The sequence below is a fragment of the Lytechinus variegatus genome, chromosome 3 (genome assembly GCF_018143015.1).
Source record: "Lytechinus variegatus isolate NC3 chromosome 3, Lvar_3.0, whole genome shotgun sequence".
Classification (NCBI taxonomy): Eukaryota; Metazoa; Echinodermata; class Echinoidea; order Temnopleuroida; family Toxopneustidae; genus Lytechinus; species Lytechinus variegatus.
In genome coordinates this window covers 8910107-8923871 of record NC_054742.1, presented here as the reverse complement: position 1 = coordinate 8923871, position 13765 = coordinate 8910107, and the positions used below count along the sequence as shown (strand labels likewise).

The following is a 13765-nucleotide window of genomic DNA, read 5'->3' as shown; positions in this document are numbered from 1 at the left end:
CGATCATCAAGATATCACCAACGAGCTAGCTATACGCTAGCGCTTCATTCAAATACATTTTGGAATGCGTTATAAAGGTAAAGCCTAAATTCTTGCTTGAAAACATGTTTTTTATGTGATTTTTTTTTAGTTTCCATATTGTTTTTACATTTATTTATATGTTAGCACTTATAAGCGTGTATCGATTTCTATTTTCAACAGATTTAGTTTTTTAAGAAGAGCGGATGATCATTAAAATAAAAAAGTCAGACTCAGAGACAGAGTCGATCGGACTTCGGAGATTTGATTTTGGGACCCAAGTTACCAGGTACCCAAGGAGCTCCAAACCGCTTCGCGGGGCGGGCCGGGCCGGAGCTCCCTGGGTTAGGGTTACCTCAGCGCAGGCTAACTCAGGGAGTGGGACCCGTTTCTCAATACCGTCATATTAAAGTCTAACTTCTCGACTCAAGTTCTTGACTAAATCAGACTCAGAGATAGAGCTACCTGTCCGCTACGGTACCGTTTCACGAAGCCTTCTTTACCAAGAAAAGATGATAAAATCGGGTACAACTACAACTCTTCTCGACTCAAGTTCTTGACTAAATCAGACTCAGAGATAGAGCTACCTGTCCGCTACGGTACCGTTTCACGAAGCCTTCTTTAAGAAAAGATGATAAGATCGGGTACAATCTAAATTAAATTACCTCCAAAGTCCAAACCTGTCATAACTTCTTTCTTAAATTAATGACGTAGTGACATCATGTGGTCTTGTGGACCAGACTATGACATGCAAAAGTGCCTAGCACAGTAGCAGTAGAGGCGCACGGCCAATATTGGAGACTGTCTCCCATGAGAGAGATTATCTCCAATATCAGAGACTTTCATAAAGAATTTGGGTATCCAATTTTAGAGACAGTCTCCAGTTTGGGAGACCAATTTTCTTTGTTTACATTTGCTTGAAAAGGATTACCGGTACCCACTCATTCAATGAACAAGGTTATGCTTATGATATATAACCTTGTTCTCAGTTATATCTCCATGTGTGGCGAAATAAGGGTGGCAATGTTTGGCTAATTTTCTCTTTTTGTTTGGGGCAAATGATTAATGTTTTTACTCTGACAGTTTCCATTACACCTATTATTCATACAACTTGGCTCTTATTTAAATTTGATACTTTAAATCATTTTTTCTTAATTAAAAATAGAGATCAAAAAATGAAAATTTTCTTGCCATATTAATTTCCACCAATAGAGGGCGTACACAAAAATATGCCCAAAATTCAAGTTTTTGAGCGCTCTGGTGAATACAAAAAATATTCCCAAGTTACTATTGAAAAATAAATTGCAACTGTACGGAAATTAGTAATTTTGGTCACAAAAGTGATATTATAATGACTTTTTAAAGTGTGTGCTCTGGACAACATTGGCATACCATAGTCCTACCTGTAGATTCCCCACAGGCAGGGTGGTAGCAGTGAACAAGTGCCGGTACCTTGCTTGGCGGCAGATAAAAACGTGATAAGCAGATTCCTCATGAAATATTACCCCTTTTCACCGTCTACTTTAAAAATTCACCGTCTACCTGTACTTTTGTTTTTATAAGGATTTTTGTTGTCATCCACAGTCCACACACAAAACAAATGGGCTTCTGACCTTAGTGGGACAAAAGTTTGGGTAGAAAAAATCATGCTTTTGTTGGTGTTGTTTCTTTTGTTCTTTTGCAAAGCAAGTCTCCAATATGGGAGATTGTCTCCCTTATTGGAGAGAGTCTCTCATATTCTCTGTGCGCATCTACTGCCTAGAATCATAGATGTTGAAACTACATCACAAAACAAGTGGGATGCATTATTTCAATGATACGTATAGTCAGATAGTTAGTACAAAGAAACTATAAAACTGGTAAAACACCACAAAACCTATCGTTTTTTTAAATACTAGTAAAGTGATTTAATCGATAAGGATTCTACCAAGTCAGGCCATCCATAACTGAACTCGTATTTGTTGTTTTCAGAGTTCAGACCCCTATTAACACTTGGACAAATTCTATCTCTAGTCTAATTTATGCATACAATTTGTCAAATATCGTAGGTTTCGGTATCAATGATTAAAAAATTTTCGGTAAACTATATTTTGATGACATTTACAATTGTAAGAGACCGTATAATTGTCATCATTTTAGAAAGAAAACTAACGATTTACTTTCTATTAAAATTGGATATCCCAGTGGTACCCATCTCATCTCAACGTCCACAAGTGATTTCTAGTCATGAAATGAATTATTCATAATTTAATTTTCTCTGCTATGTATGCTCCAGTCTTCATGGTCTAAGCAATAAGCGTGTATGATGCATAATTCACCTGTTCTATTATTTTGAAAAGATTTATTTCCCAATTCATCACAATATTTGCAATTTTATTATAATTTTTCTTTTTGAAAATTATGATATTTTGTGATTAAGGCTATGACATTTCGTCTGCTCTTTTTACCGATGGTATCGATATCAAAGTATTATAGTTCAGGGAGCCTTTTGTGAAACAGGTTTAGTAAGATTGAAATTAACTATGGTTGGTTGGTGGATAAAGATATGACTAACTTGTCCATGTGTTGAGAAACGGGCCCCAGGACTCGTCAGTGTAATACTAGGCGGACGTATGCTCTCCAATATCTGACTCATTCATTATTGGCCTGGGGTTGGTGGCTCAACTTGCACCTTTGCTCAACTTACCCCGATTTCCCATATAGCATATATGGACCAATATCCTACATGTACTTTGTGGAGTATTTAAGCCTAATTTTTCACTATTTAGGAAATTGTGAGGTAAGTTTTGAGTTAAGTTTTTCTGTGATAATAATGCCAATAAAGAATATATTAAGGTAGCAGTACACATCACATGCGACTCTATGGGATTGTGGTCTTGTAAACTACATTTAACTTTGGTTTTCAATGGGCTAGACCTTTGATTTTGGTCTCATTTCACAGGTACATACTTGCACTGTTTGCACAGTAAGACAAAATACCTCTATACACATCACAGTATCATTAATTAATTGTGATTTCTTTGAAATTTAAGTAAAAGCTTCAAAGAAATTAATCTAATGCTTTTGAATCGAAATGCTGTTTCGTTTTTTTTGTCAGATAACTTAAAGGAATTCATTTCATAAAGGTCATTTTGATATGTAATGTACTGCTTTCACCACCCCGCAATAACCTTTGTTTTGTTCTTTTCATTGAGTGCAGTGTCACAAATTGACATGCATATAAGCCTATACTATCTTATCAAATCTAATAGAGCTTATACTCAGCTTTCAAATGAAACCAATTTCATGATAATCCATCTCCATTTGGCCGAAAAATTACTTCATAATGGCCCAAATTCACAAAGGTGGTTTTTGTACACCCACAGTTGAATCCATGGTTTATACAGATTCCCTGTCTAAAAAGATGTGCGCTTTTGTCACAGTGCGACAAATTGATGCCAGTTACCATTATTTTATTCATGAGTCCACTGTGTGAAGAAAGGAGTCATTAATTCAAAACAGTGGACTCCTGAATAAAATAGCATGGCTAACCATGGTAACAGCCAGGCATCAATTTAGCACACTGTGACAAAAGCATGCATCAGCATTGGACACTTTTTAATGTGGTAAAGTGAGCATAATTTATACAGGAAATCTGCATTTAAACCATGGACTCAACTGCGGGTTTTCAAAACTACCTTTGTGAATTCGGGCCATTGTGTTCCTCTGCAATAATTTTTTTGTGTATTTTGTAAGAAATTTTCGAGTTTTCTTTATAATTACATATGTAGTTATCGTTAATTACAATTAATTAATTGAAATAGATTGTGAATAATGTTGGATTATGCTCCTTAACCTCAAGCTTTAAAGTGAGACCAAAAATTAAGTCTCTAGCCCCTTGTATAACAAAGTTATTCACAGGACTTTAAAGGACAAGTCAACCCCAACAAAAACTTGATTTGAATAAAAAGAGAAAAATTCAACAAGCATATCACTGAAAATTTCATCAAAATCGGATGTAAAATAAGAAAGTTATGGCATTATAAAGTTTCACTTCATTTCACAAAACAGTTACATGCACATCTTGGTCAGTATGCAAATGATGAACTGATGACATCACTATTTTTTTGTATTTTATGATATGAAATATGAAATATTTTTATTTTCTCGTCATTGTCATGTTAAATGAAGTTTTATTCCTCCCTGAACACGTGGAATTGCATTATTTTAACATCGTGTGCTTCAGGCATGGAGATCCTAATCATCAAATTCGTAAAAATTGAAATATTGTATAATTCAAACAATAAAAAACAAAAGAAATAGTGAGTGACATCATCAACTCTCTCATTTGGATGTAACTGGCTCGTTCATTTAAAACTATTTTGTTAAAAATAAACGAAACTTTGAAATGTCATAACTTTCTTATATTACATTTGATTTTGATGAAATTTTCAGCATTGTGCTTGTCTGATTTTTCTCAATTGATTCAAATCAACATTTTTCTGAGGTGGGCTTGACCTTTAAAAATGAAACGTGACCCTCCCATAGACTTTGTGTGTATCGCTTTGCCCCCCTGCCTCCTCCACCCTCATTTGTTCAGATATGATAGAGTACATGTATACATACATACATGTAAGTTTAGCTTTAAAGGGGTGGTCCAGGCTGGAGATAATTATATCTCACTAAAAAGATTGAAATTCACAGAGCAACATGCTGAAAACTTTATCAAAATCGGAAACAAATAACAAATTTGTTGAATTTTAAAGATTTACATTATTCTGCTGAAACAGTTCTAGGCATGTCTTTATGAATATTCATTACATGTAGGTGGGCTGATTCTTTTGTATCTTATTATATGAAATTAGTTTTATTCAAAAATTTCTTCCAAGAACTGAAACAATTGGATTGACAACTAATTAAGTGCATTAGTTATTTATTGCCGTAACTTATTTCATCATAATGGAGACACATTCACACAGGTATGAAAATATGAAACGATTATGATTTCATGTAATAAGAAAGGTGGGGATATGAAATCATCAGCACACCTAATGAATATTCATGACGATTTGCATGTAACTATTTTCACAAAATATTGATAAACTTTAAAATTCAATAACTTTATTTGTTTCCAATTTTGATGAATTTTTCAGCATTTTGCTCTGTGGATTTTACTCTATTTATTTAGATATTTTCAGCTGGGACCATCCCTTTAAATTGATACCAATTTCATAACAATATCTTTCCATTCAACTGAGATATCAAATGTCAAACTGAATGAAAAAAAAACGTAACAAAACCACCTTTTTGTTGGGCGAGTTCAAGACACATGGCCATACATGTAATGTCTATAGATCTTTGCGCGAAATTCAAACTGCAGCGTAGACATTCTACACCTGTCGTGTGGCGTAGCGCGATCAAAATGTGCAAAGATTGCTTCCCAAAGAACGATTGTGTCTTCACTTTAATATGCTAAAACCAGTTTAACGAGGCAAAGCGATCTTGAAAACTACATCTCGAGGTGGTTTTATGAACCGGTTTGGAAGATCGCTTCCAAGATCGCTTTGACCGTTCTCATTACACGTTAAACTAGTTTTAGGAAGGTAGTGAGAACGGTGTCTAAGTTCTAGAATTTTATAGCTCTCGTCATAAAAAGCTGACATATATAGTATGCATGACCCCTCGTTCCAGTACGAGTATGAAGTGGTAGACAGGGCGGCAACATCTCCACAGCATCTTAAAGGCCTTGTTTATTTCTTTGCATATATGCAAAGAGTTTGGTAATCCTGGATAATAAAGGACATCAGCAGAGTGGTCTGGGTCTTGCAAACTGCAATACTAATGGGGGGGGGGCAAGATGACCTAGTCCTATTTTTTTTCTTATTTCAATGGAATGAAAAAATTGGTAGAGTACATGTAGATCAAGATCTATTAAAGGTCAGCAAATTTTCAGCATTAAGCATATTAGTCAGGCAGCATATGTCATGATTTACAGGCTACTTCGACAAATTGGCTAAGTCTGATTTTTCACTTTTATGTGATTGGTGACATCACAAGGATCAACTTTCAACTTGGTGACAAATTTCTAATGGTCATCTTGACCATGTGAGGGGTCAAAATGGGGTCAATAGTGGTCAATTTTTGGAATTGCCCCGATTGTGTCGAGTTATACATCGAATTGTTTGTCTGGTTATACTGAACAAAAAAGTGTACACAATCATATACTCTTGACCTCCCGTAAAAAAGTTATGACCGGAAATAGCAAAAGGTCAACGAACTTTCGTTACATTGTATATATGGCAAATTACACTGAAGGTGTTAAGAAAGCTATTTTCCGGGGGGTTCTTTCTTTTCTTTTTCATGTTTGTACTTTTTTATTTTCGATTTTAATAAGTTCACCTTCAGAGGTCCTTATCCAGAAGATATTGGGGTCAAGACAAGGTCAGGGAAAGGTCAAAAGGTCAACATGTAGCTAAAATACACTAAAAGCGACTAGAATCGTAGAAGTCTCATTTTTTATGGGTTCTTTATTTTGAAAAGTCTGTATGTATAACATTAAATAAATTAAGATGCTTATTTAGGAACAAAATAGATTAACAGAGATAGACGTCGAATGCGTTTAGTGTGGTATCATGGTATTGCAGGAATACCTTGAAACAACTTGACAAACCCTTATGCCCTTAAAATCTTATCATCTTCATGATGTAATAAGTGCAACCAGCTCTTTCCGAGTTTCTTTTTAAAGAAAATCAATTAAAGTTCAATTCATTTTCACTAGTCTTTCATATGTAAAGAAACATTTCCTTCATTGCTTTGTCAGAATATTTCAATCAACAGAAATTATTGTATTGTAGTAGGGTATAAGTGTAATACTATGTTAACAGAATAAACATCGATTGACCAGTGCCCCAGCTCCTAAGAAAGATGCATAACATTTCATTTGGATTAACTTAAGAATAATATGAGGCTTGGATTGAGGATGATAATATAAGTTGGGCTCCAATTGCTCCCTTAATTAATTCAAAATGTGTGACGGTTGTATTATTTCTGACAAAGAGGCAACATTATGCAGGCATGCGTATTGTAGAAGTGTATGTCAATTATGCTGATGTAATATATTCTGACCATTACTCGATCTCTGGAGCCAGCAAAAAGGACTACACAATTCTGGTGTTGTGCTGTTCTGAGCTAATCATCGGGGCCGCTTTTGAATATTGTAAAGAGAAATTTATAGATTTCGTGCATACTTTTGGTCAATTATTATGTATCTTTCAGTAAAAAAGAAATATGCAAGTTTTCACAATTTCTGGGGGCCGCTGCCACCTCCGCCCGCTGCGGCATGGCCGTGGTTTACTTCAATGAAATTTGATGTGATTATTATTTCTGGCAACATCCAGGTAGTTCACAAAGTAGGAGAAAAAAACGACAAAAGAACAATCAGCATCTATGCATATCACTGTCGTGAGAACAGGTATTAAGTTTAGATTCACGTTGTATGCTCTGGAAAAAAAAACTTGATAAAATTGTAGGCCTGAAAAGCCGTGTTAATGACAGCACAATCAAAAATATTGTGCAGTCCTTTTTGGCTCCAGAAATGGTCAGAATATATCACATCCGCATAATGGACACTAACGACTACAATGAGCATGCCTGAAAAATGTTGCCTCTTTGTTAGAAATAATATAACAGTCACTCGTTCCAATTAATCAAGGAACAATTGGAGCCCAACTTGTCATATCATCCTCAATCCTAACCTCATTATCTTATTCGTAAGTTAAGTCAAATAAGATGTTGGGCATCTTTCTTTGGAGTTGGGAGCTCTGATCAATCGATGTGTTTATTAGCATAGTATTACACATATACCCCAGTACATTATTTTACAATATTTTCTGTTGATTAAAATATTCTGTACAAAGCAAATGGATGAAATGTTTCTTTACATATCAAAGACTGGTAAATTGGAAATGAAAAGAACTTGAATTGAGTTCCTAAATCAAGCAACTCGGAAAGAGCTGGTTGCACTTATAACGTCATGAAGATGATACGGTTTTTATAGGTTTTGTCAAGTCGTTTCAAGGTATTCCTGCAATAAACCATGATACCACACTTAAACTATTCGACGTCTATCACTGTTTATCTATTTTGTTGCTAAATGAGCACATTTTACCCCTTTTTATCTATGGATAATGTCTTCTTAGAGACTTTTCAAAATGAAGAACCTACTTCTAAATTCAAACCGCTTTTATAGTGTCATGATTTTGGCTACCAGTGAAAGTTTGTTGACCTCTTGACCTTTCCCTGACCTTGTCTTGACCCTCAATATCTTCTGGGTAACGACTTCTGAAGATGAACTTATTAAAATAAAAAGTACACACATGCAAAACAGAAAAAACGAAAATATTAGCTTTTTATCACCTTCAGTGTAATTGGCCATATAATATACAATGTAACAAAAGTTCGTTGACCTCTTGACATTTCCGGGTATAATTTTTTAATGGGAAGTCAAGAGTATATGGTTGTGTACACTTTTTTGTTCAGTATAGCTAGACAAACAATTTGATATATGACTCAACACAATCGGGGCAATTCCAAAAATTGACCCCTATTGACCCAATTTTGACCCCTCACATGGTCAAGATGACCATTAGAAATTTGTCACCAAGTTGGAAGTTGTTCCTTATGATGTCACCAATCACATAAAAGTGAAAAATCAGACTTAGCCAATTTTTCGAAGTAGATGACATATGCTGCCTGACTATATTTGTTTGGTTTGTTTTTTATTCATATGATTTTTATTGCCAGGGTGGACTTGCCCCAAAACATTTCTCACCTGAATAATTTCATGGAAGTTGGTTAATAATGAGACCATCTAATGCAATTTGAGCTTACTATTTCATGTTCAAGTGCACTTTTTCATTTGTAATTTTCAGACAGAATATATGGACAAAATTACCATGGAGAATGGTCATGCTGTAAAATTTTCATCAGATTCTATAGGTATGTATCATGCAACTTTGCAGCTTGTAAACAATTCATTTTACAGATATAAGTAGTCGGCTGAGTAGATATTAAACAACAAAATATATGTCAAACTCATATGAAAATATCTCAGAATTTGACAAGTTTTGAATAAAAATTTCATGAATATCCACAGACTTCCACAATACAATATTTGTGATGTTACGTTAATTCTAAATCATATTTCAAGAATTGTTACACCATTTATTTTTACATTGTAAAGCTCACATGTGTTGTGAATATGCTAGTGTCAGGGCATGTATAGCTATTTTTAGATCAATGTCAAGGTCAAAAGATAAAGATATGACTGTATGTATTATGTGGAGCATAAAATAGAACCAGAAATGAACATGATTTGCAATTATCAGCTTATCGTCACCATTAGTATTGAAATGAAACACAATTGAAAGTGGGTGTAAACGCCCTATCATTAAGGAAAATTTACCTGATTTATTGTTTGTGATGATTTTCAGCTGTATTTTTCAAGGTCATTGTCAATAAGACAAACTACAGTATTTGTGATGCATATCCTCTTAGTACTAATACAAACAATACTAGTGATTGCTTGTTTTTCATTTTTTATTTATCACAATTTGAAATGTGCTGAAAACTTGTATATGTCATTTTACATTGATTTTGGGGTGTTTACGACCATTTTCGAATGCGTAAACCAGCTATCAAACATTTCGGTCACAAAAAATTTTAAGTATCCCATGAAAATATAGGTAAATGTCTATCAGTATACAGAAATTTGGGTCGCACCTGGATGGGACGAGGGGTGATTCATGACCTTGAACTTGGCAACTTAAAAAAAAATCCAACTTTTAAGGTCGCCCTACAAGAAATTGAAGTGCGTGATAGGGCCAATTTTTTGTAGACCTGTCTGTTTAGCAAGTCATAGTCTTCAAGTATGCATAATATTTGGTTCTAAGATTATTGAATTTGGAAGTTATGAGCCTCCAAACATGCACCCCAAAACATTGACTTGGACGCTTAACACCATTTTCGGCAACCTTGTGCGCAATAACAGCTGGTCAGATCTGTACCATAATATACTGCCCATGTTAAGACTAAAAAGTTCTTCAAATTTACATGAAATTGGAACAGTGTTTCATCAAACCTGGCTCCAGCAGTCAATCAAAAAATAGCTAATTTTATTTAAACTTGATTGTTTGGCCATGCATTGGTTGCTAAGGGAGGCTGTAACTTAGCAACCGTTTGACCTTGGGGCAAAATATTTCAGAATTTTCCGTCGGATATTTGGGGGCACATTTGGTGCGAGTTTAAAGAAAATTGGAGGGGGTCGCATGACAAGCATTGGTTGATTTGACATGGATTGACCCAATAAGTGATAAAAAAATGTATTGTTCTTGTTCTATACTCAACAAAAATGTAAGTCCCCCAAATCAAAATGCTGTAACTTTTGAACAGAATAATTTTGCGATATGATATTTGATAGGTGGTTTTTGTCTCACCTGCAAACCTGCAGACTTTTTTGGCGCCGTTTTTCCGACAATGGCTTTGTCAACATCAAAGTAACAAAAGTTTTAAGTTTTTGAAATTACATTATAACTTAAAAAAGTATAAGGACCTAGTTTATGAAAATTGGACATTAGGTTAATCAAGTATTACTGAACATCCTGCCTGAGTTTCAGGTCACATGATTAAGGTCAAAGGTCATTTAGGGTCAATGAACTTAGACCATGTTGGGGGAATCAACATCAAAATCTTAACCTTATGTCGTCATAACTTTGAAAGTATATGGACCTAGTTCATGAAACTTGGCCATATGATTAATCAAGTTTTATTGAACATTCTGCCTAAGATCTAAGTCACATGACCAAGGTCATTTAGGGTCAATGAACTTTGACCATGTTGGGGGTATTTGTTGAATTACCATCATAACCTAGAAAGTTAATGGATCTGATTCATAAAACTTGGACATTGAAAATGAAATTCACTTTTTTTTTCATATTACCATGTAGCCATTTTTGTCTCACTTGCATAGCAGAGTGAGACTATAGGCGTCGCTTTTCCGACGGCGGCGGCGTCAACATCAAATCTTATTAAGTAATTAAGTATCACTGAACATCCTGTGCAAGTTTCAGGTCACATGGTCAAGGTCAAAGGTCATTTAGGGTCAATCAACTTTGGCCGAATTGGGGGTATTTGTTGAATTACCATCATAACTTTGAAAGTATGTTGGTCTAGTTCATAAATCTTGGACATAAGAGTAATCAAGTATCACTGAACATCCTGTGCACATTTTTGGTCACATGACCAAGGTCAAAGGTCAATGAACTTTGGCTAAATGGGTTATCTGTTGAATTACCATCATAACTTTGCAAGTTTATTGATCTGACTTTTGAAACTTGGACATAAGAGTAATCAAGTATCACTGAATATCTTGTGCAAGTTTCAGGTCACATGATCAAGGTCAAAGGTCATGTGAGGTCAATGAATTTTGGCCACATTGGGGGTATTTGTTGAATTACCATCCTATCTCTGTAAGTGTATTGGTCTAGTTCATAAAACGTGGAAATGAGATTAACCAAGTATCACTGAACATCTTGTGCGAGTTATAGTAGTTTCAAAGTCAGCAATGCTGCTACATGTATGTTGAATCGTGTGATGCAGGTGAGACGGCCAGAGGCATTCCACTTGTTAGTTTTTGAGAGCCATTTTTTTTCATGATTTAGCGCATGGTTTCGCATCGCAGCTTGTCCTGCTTGTTTACAAATTTACTTAAATAATATCAAACATTGTTTATTTAATTGCTATAAATTTTTTCTTCATTGTTATTAATTGTTAAATTTGAATTCAATTTATTGTTGTTCATTTACAATTACATGTAGGTCTATTATTTATAAGAGTAATCAAGTACCACTGAATATCTTGTAGGAGTTTCAGGTCACATACATGTAATTAAGGTCAAAGGTCATTTAAGGTCAATGAACTTTGGCCAAGTTGGGGGTATTTGTTGAATTACCTTCATAACTTCAAAGTTTATGGATCTGATTCATAAAACTTGAACATATGAGTAATCAAGTATCGCTGAACATTCTGTGCAAGCTTTAGGTCACATGACCAAAGTCAAAGGTCAATGAACTTTGGCCATGTTGGGGGGAATTGTTGAATGACCATCATAACTACGAAAATGTTTGGATCTATTTCATAAAACTTAGACATAATATTGATAATCAAGTATCACTGAATATCTCATTGGGGGCCATTGGCCATTTTGGAAGTAATTATTAGATTGCTGCCATAACTTTCAAAGTTATAGATCATTTTAATGTGGATATAGGGGTAATCAAGTATCACTGACAAGTGTTAAGTCGCATAATCAAGGTCAGCTGTCATTTATTGTCAATTAACATAGCATTTTATATGAATTGTGTTTTTGTGAATAATTATGTTAATTTTCAAAGTCAGCACTGCTGCTATATTGAATCGCGTGATGCAGGTAAGACTGCCAGAGGCGCTCCACTTGTTATCGATAGAAATATGTAAAATGTCCAATTATAATAGCAAATTTTTACCTCTATTCAACCATGAAATTTAGCAAATTAATGTCTTTTATAAAGTACCTTTTACATGTCTTCTGAATATTTTTTGATGATGAGAATGTGGGATTTTTTCTGATAAAATGGAATCAAATTCATGATTATATTAGGCTTGTAATATTAAAAAGTGACAATTTTGCCTTCTGTCGATGCTTACCGGAACATGGCTTAAAATATGTCTGTACTGTAGTACATTTACTAAGAGAGGTAGCTATTAAAATTACCTACACACTCATCATTAAAAGTCTTCTTCCTGGTTCAGAAATTATGGATGTTTGTTTAAGGGGGGGCAGCTTACTTTTTTTGTTGTGTATATTTTTGTTCCTTTCTAACTTCAGTCCAGCTATTGAGAAAATTTCAAATACATGTGGGTTAAATTTCCTCTGGAGGCCTCCCAAGTCCAGTGTATGTGTAACATGGATCTAGTTAATCTAAAATGAATATTCATATAATCCTTTTCCAGTTTATTATTTGATGGGAGGCTATTACTAAGAATGAGACTCATCAAGTTAATGCTTGGTTGATATTGTTGTCATTGCTGTTGTTTTTATCACGTTAGGCATGCAAATGGTGTAAACTGTCTTTTGAACCTTTTACAGCATTCTTGTTTCCATTATAGAACATCAATTCAAGTATTTACACAATCGTCCTTGCTTAGTGATATCTACCTTATAGCTGCCATTATAAATTAATCAGGCCTATGTGTTGTTGATTGCAGAGTGTGTCAAAACCCAAGCATCTCAAATTTACTGTTACTCTTTAATAAACTGCTTAAATCAAGAAGATATATTGACTTATTATATTTGCTTTAATCAAGAATATAGATTTGTTTCAAATAAAATATACTGTCATTCCAAGTCTTTGGAAAATAAATGATGATCAATTGTAATTGAAGACAATTTAGTATTTTCTATGGTTTTGTTTATTTCTTTTGTTCAGATGACCTAGCTTTGATTGAGAATGAAACATTTGACTTTGATTTGCCTGTTTCACCCCAAGAATGGTAAGGGTTTTCTTATAGCTTGTTCAGCTGAAACTGAAAGAAAAATATTCAAAAGTGTAGTACAAAGATTTTTTAACAAAATGTTCAATATTTAGCTTTACACATTAATGATTTGATTAGTCCTACTCCTTGTGAGAGATGAAAAATAAGGATTATTCTTACTTATTGGGATTCATTTGAA

General features: G+C 34.4%; 1 protein-coding gene across 4 annotated transcripts in view; it reads left to right on the top strand.

Annotated features, from left to right (window-relative positions):
• Positions 1–13: 13 nt before the first annotated feature.
• The window catches only part of LOC121410158 (G2 and S phase-expressed protein 1-like), a 29341-nt gene continuing 15589 nt past the window's right edge, over positions 14–13765 (top strand). For 2 of the 4 annotated variants that reach the window (XM_041602056.1, XM_041602055.1), the window contains exons 1-3: positions 2729–2797; positions 8928–8994; positions 13521–13584. In XM_041602056.1, coding sequence (XP_041457990.1) covers positions 2744–2797; positions 8928–8994; positions 13521–13584 — 185 coding nt within the window. In that variant the 5' untranslated portion in view covers positions 2729–2743. Of the gene's footprint in view, positions 78–2728; positions 2798–8927; positions 8995–13520; positions 13585–13765 lie in introns of those variants that run through there. The other 2 variants (XM_041602057.1, XM_041602058.1) reach the window with 2 other exon arrangements.